Source organism: Paramisgurnus dabryanus, chromosome 8, assembly GCF_030506205.2.
Source record: "Paramisgurnus dabryanus chromosome 8, PD_genome_1.1, whole genome shotgun sequence".
NCBI lineage: Eukaryota > Metazoa > Chordata > Actinopteri > Cypriniformes > Cobitidae > Paramisgurnus > Paramisgurnus dabryanus.
The window spans coordinates 32075907-32096684 of record NC_133344.1 but is presented as its reverse complement, the minus strand read 5'-3'; the positions used below and the strand labels follow the sequence as shown (position 1 = coordinate 32096684).

Below are 20778 nucleotides of genomic sequence, written 5' to 3'. Positions count from 1 at the left end.
CTTTCTCAAAATCAAAACAAACAGTGACGGGACTATTGTTGACAACTTTCTCACTCTGAAATACGGGACAAAAAATGGCCAGCCGCAGCATCATAAGCAGGAAGTGAATGCATAAGTGGGAGGATCCAGTTGAAATGGGCGGAGGTGTTTATGCATAGGTAAGGGTTTTGGGATGGGGGCTGAGAGATTCCAAACAAATCTACAAACAGCAGAAGTCACCTGAGTGAAACCTTTCTAACATTCAGTCTAGGAGAGCGAGAAAGAGACAGGAAAGTAGCACATATACAGTAGTAGTGCACTGAATAAAGGAGGGACTGGAGAGTGAGGTCTTCTTGTAGACATAGAGCTGGCTTTGGTGGTCTCCACTGCCCTATCTGCTAGGAACACATCGGCACCAGCAATTAAATCATGAGGGTGAGTTGAAAGCTATTTTTTATTTGAAAATGAATTTGGGTAGTTGTTGTAGGTAAACTAAATGTGTTTATCTAAAGTGGCAGAATTGAAAAATACGCATACATTTCCTTTGACTATTTGGTTTAAACTAAAAACTGTGTCACTATTTACCCTGCCTTATTTTGCTTAAAACTCAATTCTTTAACAAAAGTCAAGGATGATCTCTTCCATGAACGAATGAGCACCTGTTGCAATTTTGCTTAGTTATATATACGTTTATGGATTTGTCCATAAATTTTGTTTCAAAGAATTACACAAGATCAACCAGCGCTATGCTTTTATCAATTAATGTCATGTGTGATTTCACAGCTAAAATGTGTGCAACATTTATGTGAAACCTACAATACGTGACTACACTCAATAAAACATTGTTTCCAGGTTCAAACACCTGCTTTGCATTGAAGTAATTTGAATGGGTTTTAAAACAGGTTTCTACAAAAGATCCAGTTGAAATCTGTATACAAGAGACTAAAGTTAAGATGGTAATAACAAAAGCTGAGCTACAATTTGGAAATTCTTTAATTGGGCTGGTATAAACGTGTATTTAATCCGTTTTGGTATCAGTCATTGATCTCAATACTGGTATTGTTTTATAGTATTGTCATAGATCCAGACACACTTGAATGGTCAGACAGTGTCAATAAACAAAGCCTTTACCAGCCATCATTTTTCTTCTCGACATTAGACACTGATGTTTTCACAGTGTTTAGTCAACTGTCAATCTTAAGCCATAAATACACGCCGATCCGGTTTGACAAGATTGCATTTAGTTTCCCTCCCTGTCTGCTATAAATCTTTTGGATCCATCAACACAATACACTTCAGTTAATTAACCTGGTTAGTGAAAGCTTAATAATCTTGTTTTAATCCTTTCAGGTATCTGTCTTTTCTACACTGCTGTTGTTGCATGTTATCTTTGACATGATGGGCGACTCGTCCTCATCTATTCTTATGATAATGACCTGTCAAGTTTCACTTTCAGCTTCTCTCTCTCTCTCTGTGTCATTCGTTTCAGTATTTGCTAAAGGGGACTTTGTTTTCTAATTTTAATATATTCACATGTGTAAACATGCTTTCCATGAATAGGGCACAAAATAGGGTTGTAACTTTAAAGCATTCTGCGAAATAAGGCGTTGTGTAACTAAAGGTGCATTGGGGGCATTTCAGAACGATCCTTGACAGAAATACAATATAATACACATAATCGTAGATGCGTTTCCATTACCATTTAAACTGCGCAAATGCACATTGCGAATTGATAATATGACCAATGGAAACGCTTTGCAAAACGCTTCCTGAATATCGTAAAAATGTTTTTACTCTCGCATTAGGTGGTTTTTCCGGCAATTCGGAAAAGGTGCTGCAATGGAAACATTTTATTCACATTATCAGGTCACCTGATGCAAGTTAGTCACGACAACATGATCTCACAAAGCTCCGTAGGATAGTCACAGAATTTTTTACTCATTTTTCCGTGGCATTCTCGCGGATCTCTGCATATTTCCGTGGCCCTGCCACAAACTTTCTTTTCCGTGGCATTCTCACGGATTGGTTACTCAACTGCTTTTTCCTATTTTCAAACCATTATCGCTTCGGTTTAAGGTAAGATTTGGTTTTTGCGTTAGTATGTCACTTTTTATATTTTCTAGACTTTAATTAATTGTCGCCTGGCGTTGGAGTTAAAGTTGGGTTTGGGTAGGGATGTAATTTTATGTAAATCTAATCCTAAACCGAAGCAACAATGGTAAGAAAATAGGACAAAACAGTTGAGTAACCAATCCGTGAGAATGCCACAAAAAAGAAAGTCCGTGGCAGGGCCACGGAAATATGCAGAGATCCGTGAGAATGCCACGGAAAAATGAGCAAAAAATTCCGTGACTATGCCACGGAAATTCGTGAGATCACGATGATGCGATATGGGTGCTAAAACCTCCCACAAAAACCTCATTACATGTCTGCTCCCAATTATAACTTATTTCTTTCCATTAATGTTTGGAAAACATCATTTTTTATTTAAAATAATGTTTTACTTCCAAGAAACACCTATATGTTTCCACTCCTAAATATAAGGGGCTTTCCTTGACATTAATGTTTGGATAATACTCTTACGTTTCCTTCGGTTAAAAATAATGCCTAGTGCGGTGAATATGTTATTAATAAATTGTCCAACATAAGTCGACGTGATGTTTGGAATGACTTATTGTAAGTAAAACAAAGTTTCAGTCGCATAATGGAATCACCGTCATTTCGCAATGATCTTTTGTCGACATTTAGAAAGTAACACTTAAGTCTGCAAATCTGCAGTGGAAACGCAGCTTATATTATCAGTGGTGTATAAAGACCTTACATAATGAACTGTGTTGTTTTTATTACCTTACAATGAGCCGTTTTTATCTACAAACACCGCGAGTCGCCTCACATGGCAGTCGCCGTCATGTTTCTACAGCAGCCATAAAAGGACTTCTCTCAGACAATTACGTGTTTGTCCTGTGCCAGCTACCATAGCGTCATATTGCATTCCAAAATTAAGTTTGGTTAAAATTCACAATAAAAAAAACAAACCTCAACATCACAGGGGTCAAGGCAAATACAAAAAATTACAAATGTGGTCGTACGTATTAATACGAATTAGCCACCTTGTAAAATACATACAAATTGCCATGATATAGCTTTGGCTATACAGGAGCACATGTAATTAACATTAAAAATTAAACTGATATATTAAAAGAGTACTTAAACATCCATCCATCCTCACAAACTTGCTCAACCCCCGGCTTTTTTAAATAAAGTTACAGTGTTTAGTTTGCTTTACAACAAAAATGTGATGCAAACTAAATGCATTGACTAACATGACTGTGCACCAAAGGAGTGTCCCGAGGGCATTGTGTGAATGCATTGTCGAACGAGAGGCCAATATATATATGTATGTGAGGTGTGTCACCTGGTAAAACAAACACAGTCTAAAAATAAGTCCATGATAGGAATAGCTCTCGCGTGATAGATTGTATAGCAGCTCCCACATACTTTAATGTTTTGTGTGTTGTCAAGGATACAGCTCTAGCTTATATGCAGACACAATTACATCAAGCCCACAAATTCATGGCCTGTCACACCACATTCTTCAATCTAGTTCATGTTAGCAGGTTGAATGTAGCTGGTCATTGAGTTGTTGCGTTACATTCAGTGACGCCCAATGACACCATTAATACTGGGTACACACCAAAAGATAACCGGGCTGATTTTGGGCCGATTTCCCCCCTTCCGACAATCCTAGCTGTGTCCCGATTATGTTGATGGTTCTACAGATTATTTTATCAGATTTTCCCTTGGTGTGAGGTGTAAGAGTGTCTGAACTTGATCGGAAGAACGTGGGAGCCGTAAATATTAAACATGTTTAATCCTGATGTGTGGAGGAAACCCACCCGCACGCACGCTCTTGAGATTATCACGTGAAACAAAACAATATCCAATCAAAAAGTGAGATGATGGAAGACAGAAGCAGTCATGGCGCAGCATGAAGTGAAGTTGATATGGACAGCAGAGATGGATCATGTTCCCACTGTCTCCACAACTTCACCCAAACCCTTTTCTTTTTCCCTTGGATATTCTGTGAATATCATTCAAAACCCTATCATTGAAATGTCTTCCTGCATATCGTCCACCATGCTTATTCTGAAGTCTCGGGAGATATTGAGAGATTTCATTTGTTCACAGTCGAGAGACTGGTTGAAAATCTGTTTGTGGTGTGCTGTCTTTGACACATCATAGCACACCACACACTATAGGAGCAAAATAGATTTTTTATCCTCCAGGTATCTCCAGGTACAATAAAATGTTTGTACCCCTAACATTTCACTGGTACAAAATTGTTCCTTAAATGTATACATTTGGTCCTTATGTTATAATATTTTACACAAGAGGTACAACATTTCAGTGTGTATAAAGGTACAAAACGGGTACCTATGAGGCTACCACCCCAGCAACAAAAGAAGTGGTTTTGTACCTTTTCCAGTGTATCATTGATATATGACAAACGTCTCCCACAACAATAAAATTGACTGGATTGTGGAAACTATGGGTGAGCTGACAGACTTGTAAAGCTCAATGCTGTTGTTCAGAGACTATTAAAGTGGTCGTTTGTTTTGGCTGCTGTCTTATGGGTTGTTAAAGGTGTTAACTGAGCTGACTGGAATCATCTTTTGACAGATACTAAGTGTTACTCTCTGTTTTGACAAGCAAACTGACGTTAAGTTTCACTTTGCACACTGAGGTGTTCATGGCCGAATCTGAAGAGTGATTTCACATCTGTTACAATATGAAATGAATACAGTAGATACACATATGAGATGATTTCTTAGCAAGATGAGTCTGCTTTCACATATTGTGTTGACTAATGTGTCCACCTTCAGTCATCATGACCAAAAATTAAGAGTGATTTCAAACATGTTACCACGTTAAATAAATATGAATAGATGCAGTATAGCCAACTTAATAATGAATTTGATTTGTTATTAATATTAGGTTATGTTCAAATGTGGTGATATATGTATCCAGATGATCAAAAGATATTTGGGGCCCTATTTTAACGATCTGAAACGCAAGTGCGAAGCGCAAGTGACTTAGTGGGCGGATCTTGGACGCTGTTGCTATTTTCCCGGCGGGAGAAATAACTTGCGCCAGGCGCAAATCAATAAGGGGTTGGTCTGAAGTAGGTTCATTATTCATAGGTGTGGTTTGGGCGTAACGTCAAATAAACCAATCAGAACGTCATCCAACATTCCCTTTAAACACAAGGGCGCAAGTTCCATGGCGGGTTGCTATTATTATGACGGATTTACCAGGCGCACGCCAGGAGCGGTTCACAGCCGAGGAGACCCACGTTCTTGTAAGAGCAGTCAAAGACAGAGAAGTTGTTTTGTATGGGGATGGGAGAAACCCGCCCAAATCAGCGTAGGTTAAACAGGCGTGAGAGGAAGCGCTACAATGATGAGACGGGGGAATCCCAAGCTTGCCAGCATAAATCGGCCACGCTGTGTAACGGGAGGTGGATCTGCCTCTACACAGGACCTGACGCCAGCAGAGGACATCGCTGTGTCCACCCTCACCGCTGAAAGCCAAGAAACGCAAGCAGTCCAACCCCAAAGTACTCTTACAAATCAAGTTCACATACATTAAGGTTTCTTATGAAAACATTTTAATTATTATTTACATAAACGTAATACAGCCACACAACAAACTTATGAAAATATTTTAATCGTTATTTGCATGATAATTTTTTAACGCAGCCACACAAAATAAATAAAAACTATCACCACAATGCTCACCACAATGATTTCCCTTATCTCATGTGTTAATATTTTTTATTGTAACAATTTATGATTTGCAAAAATAACTGTTGCATCTGTGTAGATTAGATAAGCAAATTGGTGCGCGTTGTGCACGCTATACATTATGGTCAAGCATGCGCCCTTAAAATAGCATAATGAACAACGCGCCACTGACTTTAAACTTTTTTTTTTCTGGTCAGTGGCACAATTGTTTTTTGAAACTGCAAAATAGCATCAGGGATTGTTTGCGCCGGGACACGCCTCCTTTTTTGCGCTGAACCGCCCAGGGAGCGCAAGTTCATTCCCTAGTTTGCCGACGTGCGTCTGTAGAGGGAAAAACCCACTGTGCGCCGGTGCAAAATACGAATGATACATGTGTCACTGACAAAGTCAATTGCGCTGGGTGCAAGATAGGGCCCTTGATGTTTTAAGAGAGTTTTTCTCTTGACTAAGTGAGAAATACCCACTCAGTGTTTTGTAACTGAAAGTTTCCATTGAGGTCTCCAGGAGTCAACCATGGTCAGAGAGTTGGGCTTGTAACCTAAAAGTTGCCAGTTTGAGTCTCACAGCTAGAAGGTTACGAATGTTGTGCCCTTGAGTAATTGCTCCCCATGTGCTGAAGGGATAGCTGCCCACTGCTCCAGTTGTGTGTGTGTGTTTACTACTCACTGGGATTAATAAATGCAGAGGTCACATTTTGAGTACATGTTGCATACTTGACAAACATATCACACTGTCACACGTTCATTGGTTAACATCAAGAGCTCTGAGTATATCTGATATGTAAATGGCATTGACTGGACAGATTTGCATAAATGCATGAGAGAAATGCAGATGCTTAGTCACCACATGAGAGGCCACAGGTAAAATGCTTTTACTTATATATTTTTCATTTTTATTACAAAGCATATTATCAGCATTACCATTATATTACAGTTCAGCAAAAAAAGAAAATTTTGTCATCATTTACCCACTCTCATGTTATTTTAAACCTGTATGAGTTTCTTTATTCTGTTGATCACAAAAGAAGATATTTTGATAAATAATGTTAACTCTTTCCCCACCAGCGTTTTAAAAAAAAGTTGCCAGCCAGAGCCAGCATTTTTTTATTAATTTTATAAACGTTTAATGCTTTCCAGAAAATGTTCTTCTTTAAATATATAAACATACAATATATCAAATGAAAGAACAGACCCTCTGCTTTCTAACTTCATTTTTTCTCTTTTATCACCTCTCAAAAATGTCTAGGTTTCTTCAAAAACACCAAATTTTGAGCAAAAAGCTGAGATAATTCAATTTTTGTGAAGGACTTTTGATAGAGATCAGATGCAGAGCGATCTTTAAAACATACCCGGAGTTCTTTCTCTTTCACATGAGGCGTTACTTCCGGGTTGTATAAATTGCGGAAGTGCACCACCTGGTGAATATTAGGGGTATTGCGGAAAGCCAGAAATTCCCGTCATTTGCAGGAAAGCGTTTTCTCTTAATTGATGAGATAACTTGTCAATTGCGGGGAAAGAGTTAAGCACACATTTGACGGTACCTATTGACCTTCATTGTATTTGTTTTTCCTACTATACCGGAAACTAGTTAATACAGTTCATAAAGTTTGAAATATGGATATTTTTCTTACAAAATGGCATTGATTACCCGCAGAAGACCTTATTAACCCCTTTCAGATTCTGTGAAGGATGAATGCACTTTTTTTTTGGGGGGGGGGGTTAAAGTCAGAAGTTGTTCCCTGATTTCTGTTTTCTAAGGACATTTACTAAAATAACTCCGAATGTGTTTGTCTGAAAGATGATGGACATATGTATTCCAGATTGCTTGAGGGTGAGTAAATCATGGGGTAATTTTGATATTTAGCTGGAGTATCCCTTTAATTGAAGAAATATGGTCTCTAGATTATAAACAAGTAATAAAGGAATGGACCTTAAAAAAAGTTGATTCTTGGGAGATCCAAAAATGCTTCTTCTATAGCAATGGTCACCAACCCTGTTCCTGGAGATCTATGCCATTTCTCAATATGCATTCTTGTCTGTACTTTTGTTCTTGTGGACTTGTGAAACATCATCAATTGCGGCCCAAGTACTCTTCCAATTTCAATAATCAAGGACATTGCTGCAGTGCCATGGCTGAAGGAGGTGCAATGATATTACGCACTGCCCGAAAATAGTCCCCTTGGTAACTTTTAATAGCAGAAGACTATTTCCGGGCACTGCGTAATTTCATTGCGCCTCCCACAGCTATGTTATGTTTCCTGCAGAGTTCACCTCCAACCCCGATCAAACAGTTAAAGTTGTCCTTGCTGTAACCTCAGACTGAAATTAGCACATTAACATCTCTTTTTTCTGTATCTGGTGCAGTTATACCGCAGTTTACATATTAAATCAAGTAGGATGGTTTTCAAGGAACAACAAAAGATTTCACGAACTGAAAAATTTTCTTTGTAGCACCGAAAGTGATACAGAAAGCTCCAGCTGAGTCATAAAACAACTGCAGGCTACGTGTGTTCAAGAAATAACTAAATGACCTCACACTTTCTCTCTCTCTCTTTTTCCCCTCATTTCTCTCTTTCTCATCACTTCCTTCTTCTCGATTTCTCATTCTCAGGGTAAAACACAGGTCCCTGAAGAGAACACGAGACCCCTGAACCCAACACAGCAAGGTACAGTACAGTATAGTTGATCTAAAGTATCACCTGCCTCATCAGTCATGTACTGTAAACATCCTCCTTCGTAATACCTGATATTCAAGTGGGTGTCTTACGAGAAAGAAACTGAAACGATTCATATTTTCCTCCAGTGCCTCGTCCCGGAAAACACAGAAGAGGCATGGCAGCTCCAAAGGTGCAAAATAAAAGAAGGCCCACCGCACGAAAGATCATCATTATAATCCTCATAGTTTTGGTCATATTGGCCATTTTGGCTGTGGCTGCTTACTTAAGTAAGTTATCGTTACCATTACATGTATTACATGTTTAAAGTTTACACAAAAATGACACTTTGGCCATTCACTTACCCTTGTGCCAAACCTGTATGATGTTATTAATCCACGAAACACAAAAGGAGAAGTTTGTGACCCTGCCTGTGAAAACTTAGCCAAAGCCAGGCTTACTGTGTTCTACAAAAAATCATCTTGCATAATGCAGTGAAAATATAACCTTGATATCTTTAATATTGACTGAGCAAGATAATGTCAAATCGAACTTTGATTCAGCAGATGAGTCTGGGCCGGATCCGCACCAGAGCTGCTGACTTCGGCGCAGATGTGGTGCGGATCCGGCCCAGAGTCATCTGCTGTCTGCATTATTAGATTATGAAACTTATTTTGGATTTCACAGACAGGGTAAAATATGGACAAACCCAACATATTTTTCTAATGAATGTTATTATTCCCTTTCTCTTGCCTTTTTTCTAAACAGTCAAGCTGTTGATCGATAGCAAGTATTTCTTCTGCTCCAAGTCGGTTAAGTTCATTCCTCTGGCGAAGGCTTGCGATGGTAAAGCGGATTGCAGCGGAGGAGAAGATGAATCAGCCTGCGTCATGAAGTTTGGACCAAATTCCACCTTTCCCCGTGAGATACCTGCAATCATACGCATGCAAATACACACATGCATAAACACACACCTACAGTACATACAGTACCTGCCCACAGACGTGTTCCTGTTTAGAGATAAACGACAGTTAGTACCCTAACCTCACCATGTTTTTTCTTTAACCTATCATATATGTGACCCTGGATCACATAAACTCATGAGTCATAAATTGTACAGGAATATTTCTAGTAATAAGAATACATTATGTGGGTAAAAATGTTGATTTTCCAAAGATAATGTGGATATTAAGTAAATATCATGTTCCATAAAGATATTATGTATTAAGTCGTAAATATATCAAAACTTTATTTTTGTAAGTGGATGCAGTTCCTAAGCACTTCATTTGGACACCTTTAAAGGCGATTGTTCAATATAGATTTTTTTTTTTTGAAAATGTAAAATGTAGATTTTTAAACAGTTGTTTTTGTTTCCTCTTTATAGTACGGCTGGCCTCATCTAATGACGTACTGCAGGTATACAGTCCTGATAACAATAAATGGAAAAGTGTATGTGCAGATGGATTCACCCAACAACATGCTGAGACAGCGTGTCAACTTCTGGGATATACGTCGTAAGTATCAGCCTGTATAGATTATAGAGTCATTGTACTGTAGTCAACCCAATGAAATGCGAATCTTAGTTGTATGCTTTTAGTCCATGTTTGTTAGCTTTGATGTCGTCTACACTCTCTGAAGAAAAGGTCCAAGAAGTTACAAAAGTTGTCCCTAGGGTGGTAACTTTTCAAAAAGTACACTTTTGTAACTAAAAGACGCACATTGGTACCTTAGAGCAGTGCTTCCCAATCCTGGTCCTCAAGTACTCCATCCCAGAAAGTATTAGATATCTCCTTATTTAAAACACCTGATTCAACTCATCAGCCTGGAACTTTCTTTTTCAATAACTTATTTCCTCATCCACTATTCCCCAGAATGTATCGTTCTGTGCATGAATGCAAAGTTTATTTCATGGGTTCTTTTTCATTTTAAAATAGCCTCCGTCGTGATGTATATCTCAGTGACACGACTTCTGAAATAAAAAAAACCCGTAGGGCTGGACTTGAATTTGTCCATCGAGAATCGATTGGATCATTGGAAGTTGGCAGTTTTTAAATTATGTCAAAGATTACGGGGGCTTACCTGGCAAAGCCCCCCGTTTTGGCCAAGACCTCTCCCGGAAAGTTTTAGATGTCTGCTTATAGGACCAGGATTGTGAAACACTGATCTAAGAAAACCCAAATTATCATCATTTAAAGGAGATTTGTTTTTGATTAAAGATTATGAGGGCACATGACTTGAAAAAATGATGCTCATAGATAAGTCATTTGTAAAAAAAATACCACAGTATTCCAAAAAAATGTAAGTTTTTCATTTCATTGTCATTTTAATTGTTGTTTTTTTTTCTGTTCTTAGTAAACCGTCATACAGCACAGTTCAAGTGGGTCTTTTGCCCTCTGCTTTAAAGATGTCTTTCTGTGCTGTGGGCTCAAGTAAACCACAAACTTTCCAATCCACTGTTTCAGATCAGTGAGTATATACATTAATATATATATATATATATATACTTATGCATATACAGTGACCCCAGACAGTATACAATGGTTTAGAAAAATTTTTAAAGAAGTGTTTTATCTATTAAAATGTATATATCTTTAAGTGTGGCTTAAATGTCTCTTTATTCTCATCCTCAGAACGGTATGCAGTACACAAACAGTTGTCACATTAACATGCTCAGGTAATTACTTGGTCTATGATGGCATCATAAAACAAAACAATTAGAGAATGAGTCAATAAACAAATAAACAAGCACAACATTAAGCTGTGAAAACATGCAGTAAGAAACCAAACTGTGGACAATTTGTAATGCATTAGAAATGTGAAGACTGAGATAAACGTTTGTTATGTTTTATAACGAATGAGACATCTCATGTCTGCCGCTTTTACTTAGCTTTTTATGGTTATGTTTACAGTTGACTGTGGTGTGGGCCACGAGGACCGGATTGTTGGTGGAAAGGATGCGGTTATTGAGAATTGGCCTTGGCAGATCAGTCTGCAATACAGCGGCCAGCACACCTGTGGAGGGTCACTTGTGTCTCCACAGTGGGTAGTTACTGCTGCTCACTGCTTCAACGGGTGAGTACATAAAACACTTACGCTTGCAACTGACTTGCCGACTGTATGGTTCACCTAAATAATTTGTTAAAAAAATGTAACGTAACTTTGAAATGTCTTTGCTTGTAACATTAGTTGCGTCCTAAAGCAGGCAGCTGCCTATCAGGCAATGACTTTGTAGGCACTGTTTGTCCACAACGGCACTTGAAGGATTACTTTTAGACTTCATAGGCAACCCTTACATCCCTTTATGAAATATTTAAAAGCGCATTGTCGACAATGGTGGTCTCGGATGCATTTAAATTTTTCGAGCTAAACTCTTCGACCAGTTGCCTTCCCCATGGACATACTGTACAAAAACAGGATTGTGGGATATTAGCTTTTTGTTTTTGAGTTTTCTGTTAAATAAAGCAGTGTTTCTCTTACGGTACATTGGAACTTTAAGGTGAAGGAAAATTGATGTCAGTGAATGACTTTGTGCAATGAATCAGAAATAACTTTTCTCCTCTGTTTTCTAGTGATGGTAGGAAAGATCTCAGCAGATGGACGGTGGTCTCTGGAAACACGTATCTCAGCTCTTCAGGAGCTTCTGCTGTCAACAAAATCCTCATCAACAGAGATTACAACCCATCGCAAAACGACTATGACATCACCATGATTAAACTTCAGTATCCTATAACAGTGGGAGGTACGTGAAATCCTTGTACACGTACAACTCAACGTGTCTGAAACACAAAAAACTGAAGATGTTTGAATGTGATACACGTAATATTCTGGAAAGTTATAATCACTTTCCTTTACATAATGATGTTCTATTAATACTGTGCCACGTCGTAAACGAATTCCCGTACTAAATTTAATTGGTTTGCACTGCATTACACTCATTTTTGTTAATGTATATTACAGTAATTATTACATAGTATTATTTTGCATACATAATAGGGGGTTTCATGTTTAACATGTTTAAGCATTTTTTTAATAAGCAAAAAACAAATTCCTTTTTAAAAGTAGAAATAAGTTCATTAATGAGATCATAAAAGCCTCATGCATAATAATAACAATAATAATTATGTGCTTGTTGCCCCATTAAAAAAAAAAAAAAACATTATGGGCCCTATTTTAAAGGGCACCTACTACCTACTACCTGTCTATTTCAAGTTTTTACATTTTCTTTGGTGTGTAAGTGTGTATTAGTACATGTTAAGTGAGTTATCGTCTCCAACGTAAATCTCTTTTCTTGGACTAAAACAAACACACGGATTCTAGGCAACAGTTTACTTCCTGGGCTGAATGACGTGGACAAGACCGACATTATCATAATTCCTCCCGCTTTGGACTCAGCTTGTAAGTTAAGTTAGCACTGATTTGTGAGCGAATCTTTCAATGGCAAGGAGCGTCACATTTCTGGCTGACGTCAGAGGGATTCAGGCCAATCACAACGTACAGATTACACAGCAAAATCCCCAGTGTTAAATTAACACTGCTCGGTGTTTATATAATCCACACCAAGATTGGTGTTAAAAAAACACTAAATCAGTGTTAAAGTTAATAAGATAATAAGTTGATTGAGTCATTAATAGTGAACACCTGCTGGTCATTCCGTGTCAAATCAACTCAATTTTGGAATTGTTCCTGTCTTAAAATTTTTATTTTGTTGACTCTTTATCTGGAGAAAGTAATACTAAAATGAGGAAGAAAGCCAAAATATTAAATGCAATAGATAAAATGACTAGAGTTTAATGAACACTATCATCATCTCTGTTTGAAAACTAAAATTACAACTTGCTTGCAGAGTTACATGGATGATAGGTTTAACTTCTAAAGAACTGCTGTAAATCTGGTTACTAAAGTAAGTCACCATTGTGCCGATTAGTGTTTCCTTTAGTTGGGTACTTGGGTCTTGAAGTTTAGTGTTAGTTTTCTTCTGCTCATTGTGGCAGTGTGTTTATAAAACACATCTGTTAAAGCAGAGGAAGATGAGAGAAATGAAGTCTGTAACTGTTATTATGTTAATTAATATGAAAGTATGAGTCTTAGGATTCAATGATATCATAAAAAAGTAATCACTGAATATAAGTGTTTAATTTATGTTCTGCCAACCCTGTGAAGCTCCCATGAAACCCAACAGTGTTGTAAAAGTCCACATACCCTGAAGAGTTAAATATTGTTTACCCAAATCTAATCTGTGGTCTCAGTCAGACACACTGAGACATCAACAATCAGCCTATAAAACACAATCATGGTGACAATCAACAACAAAACGTCATGCCGCAATGCATGCTGGGTACCAGGATTGTAGAAAACTCATTCATAAATCCCATCATGCATTGCAACATGACAAAATGTTGCACTTTTCTTACCATTAACTGTCACCATCGTTGAGATTTGTATCAGAAATCATGAAGTCTCTCTTAAGCAAAAAACAACAACAAAAAATTTGCAAAAAATTGTCATTTGCATAGAGCTTTTTATATGCCTGTTTCATCATAATTAATTTGTGATCAAATGTTTCAATGATTTGTAGAGTAGAACATAATAAAAATAAACAATCTGAGAAGGTCTGGAAGGTTTTCCCTCTACATAAAGCAATGAACAAGTTGTCTTACTAAAACATTGTTGTTATTGCTAAAAGAGGAGAGTTAGATCAGTGAAGGTCAACGGACAAATGCCTAACTAAAGGAAACACTAATCACAATAATGGTGACTTCAAATGAACTCATAACAAACACAAACTTAAGATTTAATGTGATACATTTTGTGATAAATGTCTATTTGACTTATGAGAAATCACGTCAGAAAGACGATTTGTCTACTAAATCACGTGTGTGGATGCTGGAATAGTTGAGCACTTGTATTTTGTTCTGACAGCTGTTTAGAAGTTAAACTTATCCATTTAGAAAATAACTCTGCAAGTTTTCATTTTATTTTTCAAACAGAGATGCTAATAGAGAGGCAAACGTGAAAGATTGCAGCTTTTGGAGGCATACACCCAACAGTATTCATCTATTGCATTTAATAATTTGTCTTTCTTTATTATTTTAGTATTATTTTCACCAGAAAACGAGTCATCAAAATAAAAATTTTGAGACAGGACAATGTCCAAAATGTAATTGATTTGAATGACCAGCAGGTGTTCACCATTAATGTCTTAATCATCACTTCATTATCTCATTAACTTTAACACTGATTCAGAGTTATATTTTTAACACCGGTCTTTTTTAACACCGATCTTGGTGTGGATTATATAAACACCAAATAGTGTTGATTTAACACTGGTAGAGTTAATTTAACACTGGGGATTTTCCTGTGTAGCTGGCCAATCAGGAACATTGCGCTTTTCAAATCCATGAGCTTTGAAACTCTAATCAGTACGTTTCAGGAAGACAGAGAAATCTGGAGCTACAAGAATGTACGTTATGTGGAAAATAATGTGTTTTTAATATGTTCATAAACCACGCGAACACATTGTATAATACCAAATACACACATAACGTTATTTTTAGCAATGAAATAGCTAAAAGCACACTGTCTAAAGAGCACAGCCCTAGTGCACTTATGGGGTGTCCGAATCCACTTCTGCTAGTGGAAAAATGGTCTGTGTGCCTGGCACACGGTCTAAAAGGGTTGCTCATATTCTTGTAATGAGTATTGGGTGTGTTTTGGCCATAATGTGCAATAAACCAAAGAGTCTAATCTCTCATTCCATTTAAAAGCCAGTTGCGCTTGGCCATGGCGGATTCCTTATTTACATGACGGAATTGTAAGCGGAGGAAGAAGACCACCAGTTCAAGATTAATGTTAAAAATGTGCAATTTTTTATTTATTGAAATAGTTCTCCTTGTGATAACATTAAAAAATAAATGCCAGCAGACATCTGCTACTAAGTGTGTGTTGGAGAGCAAACTGTGTGTTTCTTTGGCGACAAGGCGTTGCAGCGGTGATCTTCTTCTCTGTGTTTGAAAGAGTGTATGCGACTTCCGTCTACCCTGCGTGCTTCATTGATAACATCTCAGCACTAAAAGAGCTTTCTCTTAAAGAGTAGCATGATTTATCTTTGATTAAGTGAGTTCCCAATACGTTACTCATCGGCGTGACGTCTCCGTTCCCCTCCTTCAGAGAACTAGGGTTAAATACAAGATGTTTTGTGCTGTCTTGTGTTTGCTGAAGACCAAAAGACTTTTATTATTTATTCCTGTGAATAATCTTTATATTCCTTACATTTAGATACTCGTAAGCCTGTGTGCCTGCCCCCCAAAGACTTCGGCCTTAAAGCGGGAGACAATTTAGTTGTAACTGGCTGGGGACATCTGAGCGAGACAGCTGGTATTCATTTTATCCATTCTGAATCCTCATACATCCGCAATATCAAATTCTCATTTCATCTTTAATATTATCTAAATGTTTTCCTGCAGGTAATTTGTCACCAAACTTACAAAAAGCTCAGATCCCAATGATAGACCAAAATCAATGTTCAAGCCCCACAGTCTACGGTTCAAGTATAACTCCCAGGATGATATGCGCTGGTTATGTGGAGGGCAAGGTGGATGCATGCCAGGTATGTGTTGCTCAATTTGTTTGTAAATAAAACCCAACCCTAATTAAAGCTTAACCCTAGTCCTGGTTGTAAGCTTAAACTTGAAACACACGTAATGTGATTGGTTGATTAAAATGTCCCAGGGTCAACATATTGTTGCCCTGACAAGATCAACCACTTGGCAAAACCAGGAGAGACGTATAGTTCCTAGGAGGACAGTCATCTAACATTGTGTTATATAATTTGGTTATACAATAATTGTAAAGAATAACCTGTTGTGTTATCTCTCTAAGGGTGATAGTGGTGGTCCTTTGGTACATTTAGATGACCGTTGGATGCTAGTAGGTGTGGTTAGCTGGGGTATGGGCTGTGCCAGAGCAGGTCGCCCTGGTGTTTATACCAATATGGACCAAATGCTCGACTGGGTCCACTCGGTCATGCAGGTAGGTGCGCATGCAAACACTGAACTTGGGTGTTATTGTATATGTGTAGAATTGGTAATATTTATTATATTTATGATTGTGTTTTGCTTTCAGGAATTTAAGTGAGTTTGGGACAAAGGACTTATTTTGACAATCCAACAACATGGATTTACTACAAAGATCTTCAGTATGCGATGAGAGAAAAATGTATGCAGTAATATGTATAGTGGGGGTTAAAAATGGATTTGGGGAGACTACTTAAGGGAAAAAAATGCAAAATCAAAGCATTTTTTTCTGGTGGATTTTTATTAATGGTCTGGTGGACCCCCAGTGTACTGTATATACAAACTTGACCAATTTGTGAAGGAACTTATGCGGGAGTTTTTTGTCTGCACTCAGGGTCTTGTGATATGTTTAAAGGTGTCACGAGAAAGATTTTGCACATCTTAATAATGTACAAATTTGAACACAAATATTGCTAAAAGAGAGACAATAATGAATCTTCTCTTTTGGACAACATTTAGGGCACTATTTTAATGATCTAAGCGTATTGTCTTAAGCGCATGGTCTAAATAAGGGTTTCCGAACCCACTTTTGCACATTTAAGGATGGGAAAAATGGTTTATGCGCCAAGCGCATGGAATAAAAGGGTTTATCCTATTCTTGTAATGGGTAATGTGTGTGTTTTGGGCGTAACGTGCAATAAACCAATGAGAGTCTCAGCTCTCATCCCATTTAAAAGCCAGCTGCGCCTGGCGCCATGCCTAATGCCTATTTAGAAAGTGGAATTTTTAAACTGAAAAACTAAGCGGAGGAAGATGACCACCAGTTTAAGAATGTTAAAAAAAATTGTGTTGTTTTCATTTGTATTAAAATTGTTATTTTTTTATTAAAACCTTTAAAATCAGTTTTCTTTAAGTCATGGCAGTAGAAATAGCAGGCATTTAATTGCTGTAAATGTATTGATAGCCTACATAATCATTGTAATCTCATAAAATAATGTGCAAATATGCAATAAAAGGTTTGTACTCTAAAAATACAAACAAGAGATGAAGAATTTACAAACGCGAAGAGAGCCGTTTCAGCACTCGGACAGCGCCATGTTTTTCAAAAAATCATTACTTAAATTGTTTCTCATCTCATCATATCCACAGGTACAGAGTCATCATATACAATAAATGGGGTAGCATTTAAAAAACATTTAAAAACAGATGCATTTGTTTAAAGCAAAACATTTATTTACTTACCAGGCTGCAGGTGAAGCTGCTCTTTAAGCCTTCTAACGTCTCATAATCGATCCTCATTTATGTCCAAGAGACTCAATAATAATTTTTTACATTTAAATCCTTTATTTTTTCATATTTAAAAGCGTTTTTGTGGTGTTGCACATCCGTGTGATAAGCAAACCCGCGTTGTTGTCCTGTCTATACTGTAGGCGCATATTACTAACGCACTCATTAAATAACAAAAACAATATTGCTCAATATGACAATATTGACCAGGTTTTTGTTGGTCAATGGCGTAGTCTATTTTAGTTGCTTCGTTTTTAGACCAGAACGCCCATGGGCGGAAAATTGGGCGCAAATGCATTTGCTATTTAAACAACGTGGCGCTAAACTTGAAAATGATCATTGCGCCGGGTTGAAACTAGCAATAGACACTTGCGTTGCTCATAGTCTTTTTGTGATCTACAGTGATGCCTTACAAGTTTAAAACCAAGCGATGTCAAATACACTTTTGTTTAAATACTTTTTTCCAGCCACATCAGGATGCTGTTTGATTTAAGATCTTCCCAGGATATACTCTTCATTTTAAATGCCAATTTGCTTTGCCAAAGATACCCAAATGCAACAAAGCATTTATGCCAAGCAAAAGAAGTCTTAAGAAACTGCCATGTCATCAGTTAAAGAGACAATTTTGCTTCTGTGTGTGCAGAAAAAGATACAAATATTTACCATTTAGGCACAGATATATATACATGACCAATATGTACACGTGAGGTGGTAAAATAGGTTATGCACTCTTTTGGGTAGTGTGAGGTCTTTAGTTGCAAAGGTGTACTTTTTAAAAGGGTAGGCATCCCAGCTAGGGTCCATGTTTTTCTGACACTGTACAGAAGTCACTATTTTGCAAATGAATCTTTTTATGTAGCGCCACTCCTGTATCCACTATAAGCTTGTTTAATTCAGTTCTCACTACTTGAAAGTCAGAAGTGACTTTAATGTCACGTCTGTAAATAAGTCAATTATGTGTGAACAGATTAAACACTGGAGTGATGACCATATACAGCTGCTGCATGGGTGCATATGGCCATGAATCATGTTTACCTGAAGTTTTCAATACGTGGATTAGTTTGAGTTGTGAAACTCAAGTAGTTTTATTAATATTTGTTCAAATGTTTAGAAAATGTACATTTTTAATTTTATGCACGAAACTTGTTTTTCTTTGGTTTTGTTAACTTATGAACATTGTTTTTTATGTATGTAAATAATGCAAATTCACACTATTTGTGAAAGTAAAGGATATTTCTTGTACATATTGCACACATTCAATCTGGTTTTCATGTCAGATTTATTATAATAAACACTGGTAAACAGTAAGTTTGGTCACTGACTAATAATTTACATTTACACATTTGAAAGACATTTTAATCCAAGGTATATACTTTATCAGTATCGGTGTTTCCTGGGTTAAACCCATGACCTTTTGCACAGATGAGCTACAATACAATTTTTTTTCACAGTGCCTTTGTTACATACTGTATGTTACTATGGTAATAACAGTAAATTATGCATAATTACACGCTACACCCTACATGTTGTTAATCATTATTACTAATAACTTAAATTTATAATTAAACTACAAAATAAAATATTAAAGTGTAACTCAAAATTTGATTTTTCAAACAAAATCCCCAGAGATAAAAGACAAGGACCACGTGTATTTTTATGCAAACCTTTATTTCATATAGTGTTGTTTTTGATATATTCATTAGTTTATTAGTTTATTCTATACAATCAGAGAAATCTACTGAGGTGCATAGTCAATGAGAAATGAATATGACAGACATTGGTACAAAGGGAAATTTAAAGACAAAAGCTGTACATACATGTTCATTTTCCTTCCTTTTTTTTTCTGAGTGCATGATGTGTGCTTGTACGCTTTTAAAGTGCCCGTCAGAGCCAGTGATCAAAATCTAGCAGGTTGCCCGTTATTCAATCATTTGCTATGTTGACCTTTCACAAAAACAACAAAATAAGGAAGTGAATCAAAAATAGGGAACTTTGTCCTGGGTGCACTGATGGGTGGTAAAGCAGGGCATCTGTTTAAGCTTTGAAAAAATATTTACCCTTTAAACTGTTGTCTTGTTTTACTTATAAGATTAAAATGTCCTAAAATTGACTAGTCTATTTAGTGTACAAAGAGTACTAAAACTACATTTGTTCCTGACAATGGCTATATTCAGAATAGCAAATATTAGGCTACCATACTACTCATGCTATTTGTACACTATTCATGAAATTCCCAGATGGCCTACTGTACTACATTTGCTATATGTACACAATACAGCACAGAAAACAAAGCAATGGAATTCTCTCGACTCGACCTTCTATTTTCAACTTGTTTATGGATTCAGTTCTGATCACTATTTTATAAAAGAATACCAGACATTATATTGTGTAATATGTCCTGTAAACTATTCTGAACATAGCCAGTGTGACTGGAATACTTGATCTTTTTAAAATTGTTGTTAGTGTTTAAATCCACCAGAGGGAGACAGAGAGTCCTGGAATGTGTTGATAGAGCAGATAGCAATGCTCACACTCTATTGCAGGGGTGGGCAAACTCGAGGGCCACATCCAATTTTTGTGAAGTGATGGGTTACTATGTGCATGACAAATTAGGGATTTTAATTTATCACAAACTGACAGTCATTTGTTGTACTGTATCTATAACTGGACATGCAGTTCCTTGTATCATCTCTACCTAGAACACTTTTTTACATAAAAAAACACAAATTCCTGCATCTCCACCCTTCATATACAACAAATATGAAATTAGATGTATAATGTACAATACTGGAAAAATAACTTTCAATGCAATTTCATTGTGAGACATATTTACCACTACTAGCCGTAGGAAAATTAACCACGGTTTATTTATAGTAAACATATAGTAACCATGTTTTTGGCAGGTTGATTACCATTTGTATTACCAAAGTTTTACAACAAATACCATGGTGGTAGACTATTATGGCGGAACCACAGTAAATTTGTTGTAACTATAGATGTAAAAAAAACTATGCTTACTATAGTTAAACCATGATTATTTTTT

General features: G+C 36.9%; 1 protein-coding gene across 1 annotated transcript; it reads left to right on the top strand.

Moving 5' to 3' along the window:
• Nucleotides 1-166: 166 nt before the first annotated feature.
• tmprss4a (transmembrane serine protease 4a) lies at nt 167-20778 on the top strand. Its single transcript, XM_065281555.2, has 13 exons — nt 167-414; nt 8394-8448; nt 8586-8726; nt 9205-9357; nt 9821-9950; nt 10789-10902; nt 11067-11110; nt 11346-11508; nt 12006-12175; nt 15712-15810; nt 15900-16042; nt 16315-16464; nt 16558-20778. Exons 1-13 carry the CDS (start codon nt 409-411, stop codon nt 16567-16569), a joined length of 1380 nt encoding a protein of 459 aa, XP_065137627.1. The 5' UTR covers nt 167-408; the 3' UTR covers nt 16570-20778.